Source organism: Rhinoderma darwinii, chromosome 2 (assembly GCF_050947455.1).
Source record: "Rhinoderma darwinii isolate aRhiDar2 chromosome 2, aRhiDar2.hap1, whole genome shotgun sequence".
Lineage (NCBI taxonomy): Eukaryota > Metazoa > Chordata > Amphibia > Anura > Rhinodermatidae > Rhinoderma > Rhinoderma darwinii.
The window spans coordinates 108,150,690-108,166,931 of record NC_134688.1 but is presented as its reverse complement, the minus strand read 5'-3'; the positions used below and the strand labels follow the sequence as shown (position 1 = coordinate 108,166,931).

At 42.1% G+C, this 16,242-nt stretch overlaps 1 protein-coding gene across 2 annotated transcripts; it reads right to left on the bottom strand.

Moving 5' to 3' along the window:
* Positions 1–343: 343 nt before the first annotated feature.
* Positions 344–14,504, bottom strand: PTGES3 (prostaglandin E synthase 3). Of its 2 annotated transcripts, none has more exons than XM_075852082.1 (8): positions 14,362–14,504; positions 3,882–3,995; positions 3,069–3,138; positions 2,727–2,825; positions 2,474–2,563; positions 2,296–2,355; positions 1,512–1,536; positions 344–1,369 (listed from the first exon to the last, which is right to left on the bottom strand). In XM_075852082.1, coding segments are annotated over exons 1-8 (480 nt in total). In that variant the 5' UTR covers positions 14,364–14,504; the 3' UTR covers positions 344–1,349. The 2 variants fall into 2 exon arrangements, with proteins under 2 accessions (XP_075708197.1, XP_075708196.1); XM_075852081.1 differs by lacking the exon at positions 14,362–14,504 and adding an exon at positions 14,285–14,355.
* Between the last annotated feature and the right edge of the window lie 1,738 nt (positions 14,505–16,242).

Sequence of the window (16,242 nt, the reverse complement as noted above, 5' to 3'; positions counted from 1 at the left end):
AAATTGCTCTGTCCTCAAGGCTAAAATTGGCCGTGTCCTTAAGGGGTTAAATAAGCACGTGGAGTAAAAATCGCTAGATTCTGGTAAATTTAAACCTAGCGGTATTATAGTAATTTAGTATAATAGTAGTTAAAATAATTATTAATTTCGTATTGTATCAAATTTTAAAGTAATGCGGGCCCGTCAACTTTTTTCTACGTGGCATTTACCCGGCCGAGTTTGAGACCCCTGGTCTAGACTAACTTTCACTATGCACGCCTTACAATTTATTTTTTTAGACAAAGGAAAAAAGTCTAAGACCAGGTGATAGGCTCTCTTTAATACATAAAGAAAAAAATCATAATTAAGTCTCTTAATAGTTTATTAGAAATAATGCAGACAATTAAAAAAATCCCCATCAATTCCAATACAACGTGGGCTTTTCACCCAATTAAAGAAATAAAACAAACAAAACAGTATAGTGTATTAACATTGTTACTCTTTCCTTTTTAATATATACTGTGACAGTGCAAATACAATTTGGTCTAAATGTACAGACTGATGAGAGAAACAATGTACAGCTGTCTACACTCTTCCAAGGTGGAAATGCAAAGGGTCAGAACAATTGTACAGGACTCATGGCTAGAAACCGGATAGTTTCATCATCCATACTTGGTATCCAGAAACCCTAAATATTTGTATATAGAAGTACAACTACAACAGGACACCCATGACTTAAGTCTACTGCTTTTATTAATGACATATGTAACCATTACTGGGAGCACTCTTGATGTCAGTGTTAAAATTAATAAATTCCCCAATAAATATTAATTCCAACTCATCTGAAGTTAAAGATTTTTGTTCTGCAGATCAGCCTTTGTCAGGAACAATATAAACAAAAAAAAAAGGACTTCTTAAGCGGAGCAGCACAAAGCTCAGGACATGATAGCTGGCTATAATATATACTTTAGAGAATCAAATGATTTAGTCATGTTGTAGTGGTTCTCTTTTTGAAGTTTTCAATTTAAAATTACATTTTGGAGCACACATGTTCTCATGTAAACCACAAGTAAACGAAAACCTATTATAAACCTTGTGATAACCAGACAAGGGATACACAATATACTCAAATGTGCCATGGTTAGGATTTAAAATAGCAGCTCCTTAGTATTAAGGTTTCAAGGATGTCCTGTATAATTGTAACGTCTAACCCGTGGTAAGCGCCATTTGGTGGCGATACACGTACAAAGCTGACTGGAAGTACTCTGTATATACAACTTGGGTAACGGCAACTGTTGCAGAGTGTGTTGAAATATTCTTTCCACCCATTCTCCCACCCTCCTCCCACATATTTAGGATGCTGTATCTTCTTATTCCAGGTCAGGCATTTCTAGAAGGAAAGATAGTTGTGTAAAAAAATAAATAAAAAAAATCTCATACTAATGTTTCATTTTTAAATGGTAGAGAAAATTTAATACAGTCATTCGACAACTCAAATGCAGTGTGTGTCGAATTACAAGACTAGAACTTACTTTCATCATCACTGTCTGGTGAATCCTTAAGGAGAAAAGAAAGAAGCGGTTTAACACTTGTGATAGATTAATCATCCTTTGGCTTCAATAGTGCTCAGATCATCAGGTCGAGGAAATGTTACACAAAGGAGCATTAAACATTATCCTTGCAGGATAACAAATGTATGAAGTCTTACAAAAAACATTTATAATCTCATCCTTATGTCAGGCAGCAATCTCAGTGCTGCCACGGACAGTTGTACTATGAATTATGATACACGTTAAAAAGGAAATGTATCTACTAGCGAGTTTAAAGAACCACATCCTAAAACGTTACAGCCAAGAAATGCTGAACTAACTTACCTGTGCCATATAGGGAGGGAAACACAATTAAGGCAGTTTAACAAATTGGGAATTATTTTTGTCTTAGCAAGGCTAGAACCATAGCTCATTCACATGGTAATGTACAGAACATTCTAAAAATGCACTTTAGCCTAGGGGTTCACGGTGTCCTTTGCTTACGTGACATGACAGTTTTCCTAGGGGGGTGGAAAAGTTGCATGACAATTGTGATAAGATTTCCAACCATGTTGGAATTTTCACAAGTCTCCCAGAACATTTATGTTGCATGCTGGTCCTGATTTTACGGTAAACACAAGATGCTGTAGGAGTTCTTGCCTTACAGGAATGGCACAACATTGTTATAGATAATTATAAAAATCAGAAAAATGTGGTGCATAACTATGCCTTTTATTACATGGCAAATCTTGAGAAATCTTAACATTTTCAGCAGGTTGCAACTTACATCATCTGCACCATCTACTTCTGGTAAGTCTACATCATCTCCTCCCATATTGTTCATCATCTGTAAAATAAACAGTCATAAGGGTAGCCCATGTATTGGAGCTGGTCTGCAATCTTACAATGCGAAAAAGAAAAGAAAAAAAAAACCAAACAAACAAAAGGGGTCAAGTGTCACGAACCTCTGAGAAGCGGTCAAAATTGGACAGGTCTTCATCAGAGTCGTCTTCCCAATCTTTCCAGTTGTTAAAGTCCACACTAAGCCAATTGAGCTGTAAGAAATAAAATAAAAAAATAAAATAAAAATGTGTCCCAAAGTGTCAACTCTAAAGTAGGAACTGGTGTTTTATTACAGGTTTAATTACAAAACAAGAAACATGAGGAGCTGCCTAGAAGATATTTAAGGTTAAAAAATGATATTGAATGAATAGTTACTTTTGCTTTTTCTTTTGTCAGTCTCGGCCAAGACTGGCTAGCTTCTGCTTTTCGTAAACAACACAAGACAGATCTGTCTGTCCTTTTATGTTTAGACTCCTATAAGGAAAAAAGAAAAACGTGAGCTGAGCAAATTAACGATTTCACTCCCACTGTTAACAAACTGATGGATAACAGAGATTAGTATTCTGCATAATCGTTCATGGATCCATGTCCTAGCTACAATACAAGAATATTAACATTACAAAACTACTTTTTCACAAATATCTACCAGTTTATACGTTTTATTCTGACTTTTGGCATGTGTATGAGGTTAAATAGTAGAACAAAAATAGAACTCACGTTGGGCTCAATGGACCGATACAGTTCGACTTCATTTAAGTATTTAATGTTATCGGCTCCTCCCAGACAACTGCAAAAAGGGGGGGGGGGGATACAAAAGAAATACAACCGAATAGTAAGAACAAAAAAAATTACAAATTTCCTTTATTCAAGAGTTTTTTTTATACTTCATACACTCATGACCAGATTTTAGTTTAGTGCAGCCTACAAAAGGCAGCCATAGGGGAATGCAGGTTAAAGGGGTATTCCCAACTAAGACATTTACAGCATATCCACATAAATGTCAATATCCACAAGGTGCGCCATTATTTCTGAGGCCTATGTCAAGTAGCAGGCTAGGGCCACATATGGGATATTTCGAAAAACTTCAGAATTAAAGGTAATAAATAGAAAATTTTTCCTCGGTTAACAGCTTCTGTATTAAAAAAAAAAAATGCCAACATAAAAGTAAATGTGATAAATATTGATTAGTAACTATTTTATGTTGATACAAGAAGAGAAATTACAATTTTAAAAAATATGCAAGTTTTTCTAAATATTAGATACATTTTGGTGTTTTTCACAAATAAACAGCAAAGACAAAACCATCTCTGAAATGCTTGGAAAAATAAAGGCATTAAAAGTAAAAGGGACACATCAGAATTAAAAAAATAGGGCTCTGTCAGAAAGGTCAAAACTGGCGGCGTCTTAAGGGGTTAAAGGACAATAATGGGATACCTGCAGTTAAATAAGGAATTTACTACTAATAGGTCCTTGTCACAACACTCAAACATAATTATAGTCTTTTAACTGGTTTGCACCTATGGCACTTACCGGAAGGTGAATTTATCTTTTCCAAAGTCTACTTTCACTTCTTTGCTGTCCTCAACACAGAATTCGATAAAGACATAATCCCTCCTATCGTACCACTTTGCAGATACAGCTTGCCTGTAGACAAAGAAATGAATTAAAAACAAAAACATACCTCCAAATGAAAGCCACAACGTATGCCACTGTATATCCATACACTGGGATGCTTCACCAAAACAGCGTGTTTAAAAGTAAAAGTACAACTGGGCGTGTATTATGTGCGTACATCGGGGCGTTTTTACCTTTTACTAGCTGGGCGTTCTGACGAGAAGTATCATCCACTTCTCTTCAGAACGCCCAGCTTCTGGCAGTGCACAGACACACAGCGTGTTCGAGAGATCACGCTGTGACGTCACTCACAGGTCCTGCATCGTGTCGGACGAGCGAGGACACATCGGCACCAGAGGCTACAGTTGATTCTGCAGCAGCATCGGCGTTTGCAGGTAAGTCGATGTAGCTACTTACCTGCAAACGCTGATGCTGCTGCAGAATCATCTGTAGCCTCTGGTGCCGATGTGTCCTCGCTCGTCTGACACGATGCAGGACCTGGGGAAGTGACGTCACAGCGTGATCTGCCAGAAGCTGGGTGTTCTGAAGAGAAGTGGATGATACTTCTCGTCAGAATGCCCAGCTAGTAAAAGAAGTAAAAACGCCCGATGTACGCACATAATACACGCCCAGTTGTACTTTTGCAAGCCTCATTTGCATAAATACAAAAATGGTCATAACTTGGCCAAAAATGCTTGTTTTTTAAAAATAAAAACGTTACTGTAATCTACATTGCAGCGCCTATCTGCTGCAATAGCAGATAGGGGTTGCAAAATCTGGTGACAGAGCCTCTTTAAGGCTAATGGGTGACTTGTATATGGCATGATTTAGCAGATTTCCCCTTTGCTTTGCAGGCTATTTTTTTTAATTCTCAGTTGTCAGCGAGCTGATGGGTGGAGCTTAACGGCTATCTTGTCTTCTATACAACGAACACAGTATTCTCTTCTATCTCTATTTACAAGATAGATAGAAGCTGCAGCAACATCGAGATTTTACAGCAGTACTGAGCATTGTAGCTAAAAATCCAGCACTGGTGTGACAATCTTACCAGCAGCTGTAGCATGTCTCTGGGTCTAACTCACTCTGCCCCTGCTTCCTCCTCCCCCATTCACTCTCCATAGACTTGTATGCAGCGTGTCTGACTCACTATGCTTCCTCCTTCTGCTCCCCCCTCCTCTCCATAGAGTTGTATAGAAAAGCAGTCATGAGACAACCCCACCTTCTCAAGTCAGTCTCTGTAATCAGGGACGGACTACATGAAAACAGGGGGTGGACAGCAGATTATAGGAAGGGGGACACCTAGTGGCAGTTACTGCACAGAATTAAAGGGGTATTCCCACGAGGGATGTTTATGACATATCCAAAGGGTATGTCATAAATGACAGATAGATTCGGGTCCCACCTATCTCTAGAACGGGGCCCCCCTAAACCGCGTACTAGCTTTGTCTATCGTTGACTCCCGTACACTTGCTGACTTTATGGTCGGGAGTTACTAAAACAGCATAGCTCACTGAGCTACGCTGTTTCCCTAACTCCCATAGTAGTGAATAGCAGTAACAGAAGCAGCGTAGCATGCGAGCTACGCCATTTACATAACTACCATTCAGTTATATGGGGCTTACGAAAACAGCATAGCTCAGCGAGCTATGCTGTTTTCACCTTCATGGTCGGAAATCAGCCGACACACACACACACACACACACACAAACACAGGTAGAACGGGGTTTAGGGGCCCCGTTCTAGAGATAGGTGCAAGTCCCAGAGGTGGGGCTCACATCTGACATTTATGACATTCTGTGGATATGTCATAAACGTCCCTCGTGTGAAAACCCCTTTAAGCATTGCTAAAACAGCTACATTTTAAAAGTAAAATACAAAGTTCATATATATCAGGAATACTTTCAGATTAGCAGAAGCTGTTTGAAAAGTTAGTATTCATTTAACTATCCACATATGGACAGTTACTTCACTGGAGCTTCCCAACGTACATGTTTAACGCATACCGGTGACAAATGTCATACAGTGGCACTAGTCACCCATAGGCTGCCATGTTGAAAAGCGTATACCACACTGTATACTTTTTTGTATAGACACGTTTATGGTGTACGGTGGGAGCTTTCACGATGTGCACCTTAAACGTAGGGCAGAAATATTATCTGTAGGGGACCTAAGCAAAGTATAGAATAAATCCATGTTCCGGGAGGAGAGCCCCTCTGCTGGAGATCTCATTTAAGTGTAATATTTTATGTGGGTGCTTTATTAAAAATTAAAAAGGGGTTGAGTCACCAGACATTTCTGGTATATACCTCTGGGGCCCGCACTTATCTACTGAAGATAGGTGTCCCAGACATGCTGGCTGCTGCATCCAGACAAAGCATAGGTGCACAACAGGATGGGAATCTGGAGTAGTTCGCAGTGCTATTTCCATAACTCCCATAGGAGTGAAAAGGGAATTACAGAAAAAGCGTAGAAAAGCGAGATATGCTGTTCCCAGATTCTCATCCAGTTACGCACATATTACTCTGCCCGGATGCTGCGGCCACCTCACCCGTGTTGACTATAGGTGTGGGTTCCAGAAGTGGGACCCACATCAGACATTTATGGCATATCCAATGGATATGCCATAAAAATTTGTGGTAACACAGCCTCTAAGGCTAATTTTACTGAACGAAATGTGCTCATCAAAAGGACTACTTCTATTCCAAATAAATATGTGGTCTTTTATGGAATTAGGACAAAAACTTACACCATTATTTACAGATTAATTAAGCACATTTTTAAGCAATATAGATTTATTACGGGCAAGCCAAACACACATTTAACCCTTTCAGGACCAGACTAATTTTCATTTTTATCCTCCCGACCTTCAAGTAAAGTTTTATATTTTGTTGAGGCAGCCATATGAGGGCTTCATTTTTATGGGACAAATTGTACTTTCTAATGGCACATTTAATGTCTGATGTACTGGGGAAAAAAATAATAATTCAGAATGGGGTGGTGTTTTCTTACGGGTTTAATTTTTACGGTGTTCAATGTACGGTGAAAATGACACGTTACCTTTATTCTGAAGGTCAGTACGATAACGGTGATAACAAATTTATATGGTTTTTGTTGTGTTTTAGTACCTTCAAGAAAAAGTTAATTTTTAAAAAAAATAAAATAAAAAAAATTAATGGCCACTTTGTGACCACCCTAATATTTTTAATATATATTTATAGAGCTGTGTAAGGTGTCATTTTTTACAGGGAAAGATGTAGGTTTTATCTATACCGTTTGGGGAATGTCTGGCATTTCATTAATTCATTTTCTTTTTGGGGGGGAGGGGGGGGGGGGTGTTGGAGTGGCAAGAATAAATAACCAACGCTGCGATTCGGACATTTTGATCTTTTTTTCCCGCTATGGCGTTCACCTTATTGGAGAAATATTTTTATAGTTCGGGCATTTTCGGACGCGGGATGTATTTATGTTTATATGTGATCTAGGGGAAAGGGGGGCGATTTAATTTTCAATAGCAATATTCCTATAGAAGGCATGGGAGCGTTCAGAAGGCTGCCGGTTGCCATAGGAACACAACAACTCCCGCAGGAGCCAGCCAGTGACCGGCCAGATATTGAAAGCAAAAGCAAAAAATCCCTCAGATGCAGGTGGTCACACCTGACCACGGCATCTGAGGGGTTAAATGCTTGCGATCAGACATGGGTTCCTGATGTATAACATAGGAGACCCAGCGGCTATGGTGCCCGCTCTTCCTCTGAGCGGGTGCCATTTTTAAATAACCCTCTCCAGACGTAAATAGCCAGTCTAGGACCGGGAGAGGGTTAATTACTAAATTCTTCAAAATTTGCAGAATTAAATATTGCCATATGAAACGAAGAAATCTTCCACAACAAAGCTGGTGAAATTTATTGAGCAAAGTGACATTATAAAATTGCCTGCTGGTGGAAACCAGAGAACATGTGCTGAAAACATGGTGAATAAGTTGAATGGCAAGACAGAATGATCCAAACCTGATGGCCCGGAAATACACGGATCATTCCTGATGTTTTATTGCGGATCCATCACCTCAATATGCTGTGACAGATCAGCTTTACAGTATACATAAAGCAGCAGTAGGACTGTCAGGCGGTGAGTAGCCGTATTCAGCCATGACATTGTATGTATGAAAACCGTAACAGCAGGAAAAAAAAAAAAGTCTTAACTTCAGTCTACCCCTTTTAGACATATCGGTCTTAAACCACTTCGAAGGACTTTGCTGCTCTTCACTCCAGAGCTGCAGTGTGAAGTGGATGATTTCAGCAAAGAGTCACAGAGATCTGGCACTTTGCATGTAGAACGTAGTTGAATGATTAGCAGTGTGAAGCAGAGCTCCAGTGCAGAGGACTAGAGCTCCGCTTTAAATGGCAACAGACTTATTCACTTTATATGAAGGACAGTTCCAACAACATGATGGGCTGCATGGGTAATCTTAATTGGCACAGATGGGTCTGCAGGAAAGATGCCAGGAATTAGAATTTCCCCACAGCCGATCATGTTATCGGGCTGTTCACATGTGTAAAGGGAGCAGTTCCAGCAACAACTTTACATTACAGAATTTGTATTTAGACATGTCATTTTCTAATATTTTCTGAAAAGGTCACCAAAATTTGACTTAAAATTTCACAAGACCTCATTCTCCTTATACTGCAGCTATGGAAGGTCTACACAGAGAAGACCAGGACCACTCAAATGAATGGCCAACTATGTAATAGATGAATGGCTGGGTTGTAACTACATTCATCCTTCTCCTTGGTCATTCATATTGGTTTCCCAAGCAGTGTTTCCTTCACCCATTAGAATGAATAAATCATGTCATTACTAGCAATATACGACCAACTGAGCATATTGAGGAATATACAGACCGCTTTAATTAGCCTAGAATTCTTTTAACGTTCATGGTAAAACGTAGGAATTAAGATCAAACACTGCTTACCTACCCTGGCCCGAAATCTGCTTTGGGCTTGTAAGACCTAATGTCAGAATACCATAACATCTAGAATTATCCAGAAAGTGAAACTTCTCGATCACTTGATGTTTGAAGCTGTGCTATGCACAGCGACCGTGGGTGCCTTTTCTTAGGGCTTTCAGATACCAACCATTAATACATCTTAAGACTGCTGCTTCATGTCAGATAACCAGAAATCCACCCCACAGAAGTACTGTGCTACATAAGGTGTTTTATTCATAAGCCCATTGCAATTCAAAATGCAAACATTTTTATATGAGGCTCCTGCTAGTTTTGGCAGGGGAAGATGCAGTCTACTACACATTTCCACCTGCAGGAGATCTACAGGTGAAATATAGTATTGCACACAGCTATTCAAATGAACAGCTTTACGTGTAATACATAGGGCCACCATGTTAGCGGCTCTTCACTCTGGTTCATAGATGGGTGTCCCGAGTGTGGGACCTACATATACGACGTACATAAACACTTAGGGCAGATTGAAAAGGGTTGTCAAAATGAGAATCCATTTAATTAAGCAACACAGATCTGGCTGGAAAATTACAAAAGTAAAGCCTTGTTCACACAATACAACTTGTTGATTAGTTTTAAAATGTGTTTTTTTTTAATGCAGAATGAATAACAGTTTAAAAATGAAATATAATCAAATTATGGTTTGGGCTAGAAAAACTGTAGTGTGTGAACGTGGCTTGAGGCTCAGTTTACATCTGCGTCAAATCTTCATTTCTGATGAATTGGTTTATAAAAGAAGACCACCAACAGACAACATTCCAACATAGCACCGCCACCTGATCTAATCAGTAAGGGTCCTTTTACACCAGCAAATATTGGCCGTAACAATGAATGGCGATCAACGTGACCGCTTTTTGATCAGCGCTGGTTTACTCCTTTCACAAGGTCCTATGATCAGTAAGCATTATCATCAGGTCAACATGCCCAACTGGGCGTTTAACTTTTGACCAAGTGGGCGTAGTGGAGAGAAGCGTATGACGCTGACCAATCAGCGTCATACACTTCTCTCCATTCATGTCCATTTGTACTGAGCACAGCGTGATCTCGCGAGATCACGCTGTGCTGTCACATACATCCACATTAACTTTACTGAAGTGTCTTGACAGTGACTAGACATCACCTTCAGCCAGGATGCGATGTCTATTTACACTCCCGACACTTTGGTAAAGTTTGTGCGGGACTTAATCGCTGCACAGCTTGATCTCGCGAGATCACACTATGAATGACAGCAGTAGTGTGATCTCGGGAGATCGCTCTGTGCAGCTTACACCCCCAACGATCAAAATTACTGACATGTCAGAAGTTGGTTGAACGTTCAGTTACCCTTTAATCCCATAGACTCAGAATTACACCGAAGCCAGAGGTCAGACCCCACCGATCACTCTTATAGGGATGCACGATGCATCGAAATTTCGATGCTGTGCAGGGGCAAACTGTTCAATACCGTCAATTTATGTGTTTCAATACTAAGCTGTGTGGCCGCACAGCTTAGTATTGAAATAAATGGAGAAAATGGCGAGCATGCAGTGTAGAGCGCCCACGATGTTCTCTTCTTACAGTGACCCTTTCTCACATTAGCATTGGTGGCAGTAGAGCAAGGAAGGCGGTGCGTTCCTCCATCCTACTGTGACGCCCCGCTCGTCATTGGTGATGGCCATGTCACAGTAGGAGGAAGGAACGCTCCTTCCTTTCTCTACTGCCACCATTGATAATCTGAGAACATGAGTAAGGGGCAGGGAAGGGACTGTCACAAGTGGCACAGGTTTCCTGATGATGTGCCTGTGTCGCTCACGCTGCAGTGTAATGACAGATCGGCCCCAGGCAGGTATTAAAGCAGAGTACAAGCTTGAAATAAAGGCAGCCAGCATTGAGGAACATCGGGGTTAACGTGACCCACATTAACCCCAATGTTGCCATTATGTGAGGGGAATTATGAAGTCACTTATTAATGTGAGGCAAATGGTGTTATGAATTTAGTACCTCCATGTGCCTCACATTAATAGTAATTAACCCCATCATGTACCTCACACATTAACCTAATGTTGCCAATTACAACTGTGAGCGAGGTACTTGATGGAATCACTTACTATAAAGATTAGAATGGGCTCCATTAGGTTAAAGTGTGAGGGAAATGACGTGGTTAATTCACACGTCTGTGTTCGGTGCGCGAGATACAGACCGTATGGCGCTGGCTTTTCCTGGATCCAACATAGTTCAGAAAGCCGGGCTCCTAGCATCATAGGCATCCATGATACTGTGAGTCACTGCCTCCCCGGAAATACTGTCCCATAGTGTGATCATGTTTTCAGTACAGGAGCCCGGCTTTCTGAACTATGTTGGATCCAAGAAAAGTGTGTGACACGGTCTGTATCTCACGAACCTTACACAGCCGTGTGAATTAACCACATAATTTCCCTAACATTAATCCAATAAGGCCCACTATAATCATTATAGTAAGTGATTCCATCAAGTACCTCACTCAGTTGTAATAGGCAACATTGTGTTGATGTGAGGTACATGATGGGGTTAATTACTATTAATTTGAGGCACATAGAGGTTCAAAGTTGATAACACCCTGTGCCTCACATTAGAAAATGGAAGGACTTAGGCTGTGTTCACACAGTTTTTTGCAGGAGGAAAATTCCTCCTGCAAAAACTGCTCCAGACTTTTTTTTGCAGTGGTTTGACAAAAACGCGTCAAAACACTCAAGGTGTTTTTTTTACCCTTTCTGACTGATTGAAATGGGGTTTTGGAGGCGGAAACCGCCTCAAGATGGGTCATGTCGCTTCTTTTTACTCGCGGTAAAAAAACTCGTCCAACTCCCATTGAAATCAATGGGAGCCATTTTCGGGCGTTTGACGAGTTTTTCGGAGCGGTTTCCGCGCCAAAAAACTCTGTGTGAACAGGGCCCTAATATTTTTGAGGTTTTTTTTCTATTGTTGGCAAAGTATCGTTTTGGTATGGAGTATCACAATACTACTCCAAGTATCGAAGACCAAATTCTGACTACTCTACACTTAGGACCTAAATCAGTCCCTGACAGCCACGAACATACATGTTAATTGTAGAAGAGCGGCTAATGACCAACATCTGATTCTGCTTTTCTTGGGGGGGGGGGGGGGCGGGAGGGATAAAATCTGTCAGCAAATAAAAACTCCAAAGTAAACCTGGCCATAAACTCCAGATAGCGGGTGACTGAACATGCACTCCTGGATCCTCCAAGTAGCGCTTATCTCCTGCGGAACAAAGGGTCGAGCTCTATCAAGCCGAAGTCAGACATCCCTCATAGTCTGAATATCAAATCCATTGACAAGTCTTTATTGACTATGGCATGCTAAGCCCTAACCCGATTGTCTCATTGGAAATCAGTCAGACCTGCTGTCAGTATGGACAATAGGTTTTCACAAATACTGGCAATCTTGTCTGAAACTGCTGCCAAACTTTATTCAGACTAAAAAATTATGAGGTACTCACTATCAGCAGCTCTACTTTCCACCTATATACATTTTATATTGATACGTTAGAAACGTCAAGTAAGGCCCCATGCACACAACCGTAATTTTCATCCGTAATTACGGATGAAATTGCGGACCCATTCGTTTCTATTGGCCACCTTTCTGCATATTTACGGATGCGTGTCCGTGCCGTAGAAATGATCTGCAAAATATAGAACATGTCTTATTCTTACCCGCAATTGCGGCAGACTCGTCCATAGAAGTCTATGGGCACTTACGCAATTGTGGACAGCAACGGATGTGTATTCGTAGGATCCAAATTTGCGGACAGTAAAAACACTTAAGATCGTGCGCATGAGGCCTTACAGAATCATCGGGTGTATCTAAGGCTTCGTTTACATCTGCATCGTGGCTCCCATTTATAGCAGAAACCACAACAGACCCACATATTTCATAAGGCAGTTACCACCAGACGCCATTGATTTAGAATAGGCTCGTTTATCGCTTTTTTTCACCTCAAACCTGACAGAATTTACCTCCAACGCAAACAGATATTTTTTTTTAGATGTATTTAGGCCCTGTTCACACAGGTTGTTATTTTTGCAGGCGGAAAAATCTGACTCAATTCCTTCAGGAATTTGGAGGCAGATTTTGACCTGCCTGCACGCTTTGCATTTTTTTTGGGCCGTGGCCATTGAGAACCGTGAAAAAAAACCACTTTCTCTGCCTCCCATTGACTTCAATGGGAGGTCAAGGACAGAAACGCCCGGGCAAAGGGCATGCCGCTTTTTCCTGCAAGCGTTTTTACCACTCACAGGGAAAAAAATGCCTCTGCCTCCCGTTGAAATTAACGGAAGGCGATTTCGGGCGTTTTTTGGCCCCGTTTCCACATCAAAAACAGCACCAAAATACTCAATAGGCTGTGTTCACACAGAGTTTTATGCAGGAGGAAAATTCTGCCTCAAAATTCCATTTGGGATTTTGAGGAAGATTTTGTCCTTCCTGCAAGTCATTTGCCGCGTTTTTCGCCCGCGGCCAGAGTGCTACGGGCAAAAAACTCAGCGAAACACGCTCTCTCTGCCTCCCATTGATGTCAATGGGAGGTCAGAGGCATAAACGCGAGAAGATAGGGCATGTCCCTTACTCCCGCAAGGCGGTTTTACCGCTCGCGGGAGAAAACCACCCCCGCCTCCCATTGAAATCAATGGGAGGCATTTTCAGCCGGTTTTTGAGGAGCAGTTTCCGCTACAAAAAGCTTGTCAAAATACTCCGTGTGAACAGGCCCTTATAAGGGGGGTAATCATCAGGGAGCAAAAATGCTGCATCAAGAGACACCAAACAAAGGCAGAATTGAATTGCCTGGTGGTTCTATAGAAATAAACCTCAAACTATGAGATGCGATCGTGGCCCTCAGGTGGTGCAGTCTGACGTGGCCCCCGGGAGAAGAGCCGGTACCGCCCCTGCCGCAAAGCATGCCTACACAGCCGACTACATAGAGACAAGGGGAATGCAGGGTGTAAGCACCAGGAGGACGCATGAAGCCGGAGGATCAGGTCAGGTGCGAACACAAAAGCTGCACCCACAGGTGACTGAGCAGAAAATGGAGATGCGCGCTGTAATGAATGGACGAGTAAGCGGATTACACACTCAGCGGACACGGGCTCACAGAAGCTTCTGGAGAGATGGGCCGGGGTGCCTGGGAGTGGCTCCTCCTCCAATAACCGAACTCTGACCGCTACAAACGGGGGAAACGAGTTAGGTCTGGAGAGGAAGATCCGCCATGCTGGTGGAGGTTTCCTAAATTCACGCGAAAACGGGCTGAACTCCGACCGGTTCTCAGATACGGTACCCGCCTACCAGCGACGAAGATATCGTGCCCCTCCGGCATCGCATGCCTATGCGACCTCCTTCCGTCTGGATACTCACATGTTGCTGCGCTTCTCCCGGCTTTCCGCTCCACGCTGCTTCTCTCGTCGTGTCCGCCACACGCCGCTTAGCTCCTCCTCCAGCTCTCCCGGGCCTGCTGCGTGACGTCACCGGTGGTGGGTGGAGACTGTCCCTGGCCTCATTCTGAGAGGGAGGAAGCGCGCATATTCTCGCGGCAACACAAAAGACTACAGGGGAGGAGCGCGGGAGACTGTGCGGCCCCTCCACTAACGGCCGCCAGGAGGAGGGCAGCACAGAGTTGTCATGGCTGCGCTGTCTCTTCTGCGTGATGGGTTGACTCGACCTTTATTTCATGGTTACGCTAAAACCTCCCCTAGATTATGGCCTCTTTCACACGGCAGTATTTTTATCCGAAGGCAGGAGTAAAACATAAACACAGCAGAGTATCATGGAAAGATTTGTACCTCTTTACGTATTCAGTTTTTTTCGGCTTCAACATGCTAATACAAAATCCTGACCTAAATACTGCAGTGTGAAAGAGCCCTATAGCGAATAATACATGGTAGGGTAATGTGGACAAAAGTTCTCTGTAGATCGGGGCGAAATTTCTATAGCGAACCTGTGTAAATCGTAGACGACCTGCAACCATTAGAGAATGTGACCTATCGAACAATACAAGCATGTCACGCAAATTTGTATTTTTGCGTCAATTTTTTTTCCTCAATTTCAAACAAGTATAAGGCTTCGTTCACATCTGTTCATCGGTACCATCAGAGCTTTCCGTCAGGGGAACCCGTGAACGTAAACCATAGCTTCCATTTGCATTACCATTCATTTCAATAGTAATGCTTCCGTTGCAAGTGGTTTCCATTTGTCTCCGTTCTGCAAGGTTTCCGTTTTTTTTAGGCGGAATCAATAGCGCAGTCGACTACGCTATTGATTCCTCCAAAAAACAGAAACCTTACAGAACAGAGACAAACGGAAACCGTTTGCAACGAAAGCATTACCATTGAAATGCAAAAGTTATGGTTTCCGTTCTTGGGTTCCCCTGACGCAGATGTAAACGAAGCCTAAGGCTACGCGTCAAAAACCGTATGTGATTTGATGTCACATGAATTTGTGTGCGAGCCGCATTCATCTGCGACATGCATTTTTTCCCCATGAACTTATAAAGTAAGACTTGTCGCACAAGAATGCAACTTGTGACCCAAAATTCTACAAGTTTGGATTTTTGCGATGGTCGTAGTTGCGTTAGGTCATAGTGCAACGGTATAGACATTAGCTGCTATGTCGCAAGCGACGTGATCATTTTGTTTTCGCACTACACATGTTCCGACCAAGAACCTGCAAAGAAATCCACATCAAATTCTGGTGCAGGTTTTCGGGCAGAATCTGCGCTGTGGAAAACAGTAGTTGAAAAAACGAATACCCTCGGCCCTTGTCTTAGCGACGCGTCCCCCTGTACTCCATGCAGCCCAGGCTCCTGGGATGGCGCTGCAGCCCATGTGACCGCCACAGCAGTCACATGGGGTAAGTATTAACCTTGTTAATATTTTTGAACAAATACGTTTTTTATTTTTTTATTTTCAATTTTTGCGGCGGAATCACAGCATTTCCGCCGCAAAAGTCTCAACATCTGCTATTTGTTGTGGATTTTACCTCCCTATTGAATTCAATGGGAAATAGCCGCAACAAATCCGCAGCTTATTTATGAACGTTTCCGCTGCAGATTTGTTTGTGCAGCGCGTTCATGACATTTGTTCAAATCTCATCCACTTTGCTGCTGCTGTACTTGCTGCAGAATTTTCGCACATAATTAATGTTAGGTCCTGTTCACATTACGTTTGTGATGTACGTTTACCATGTCCACCAGAAAGGCTCCCAGTGTACGAGCCAAAAAGTGTCCTCTTGGCCTTTGTC

What these genes read in the sequence shown, in the direction of transcription:
- PTGES3 (XM_075852081.1), bottom strand. Translation starts at nt 14,328, where the DNA reads ATGCGATGCCGGAGGGGCACGATATCTTCGTCGCTGGTAGGCGG. An exon ending in AAAGATAAATTCACCTTCCG is followed by an intron (nt 3,139 to 3,881) that starts GTAAGTGCCATA and finishes CCCTTTTTGCAG; the next exon opens with TTGTCTGGGAGGAGCCGATA. An exon ending in AAGTAGATGGTGCAGATGAT is followed by an intron (nt 1,537 to 2,295) that starts GTAAGTTGCAAC and finishes TTTCTCCTTAAG; the next exon opens with GATTCACCAGACAGTGATGA.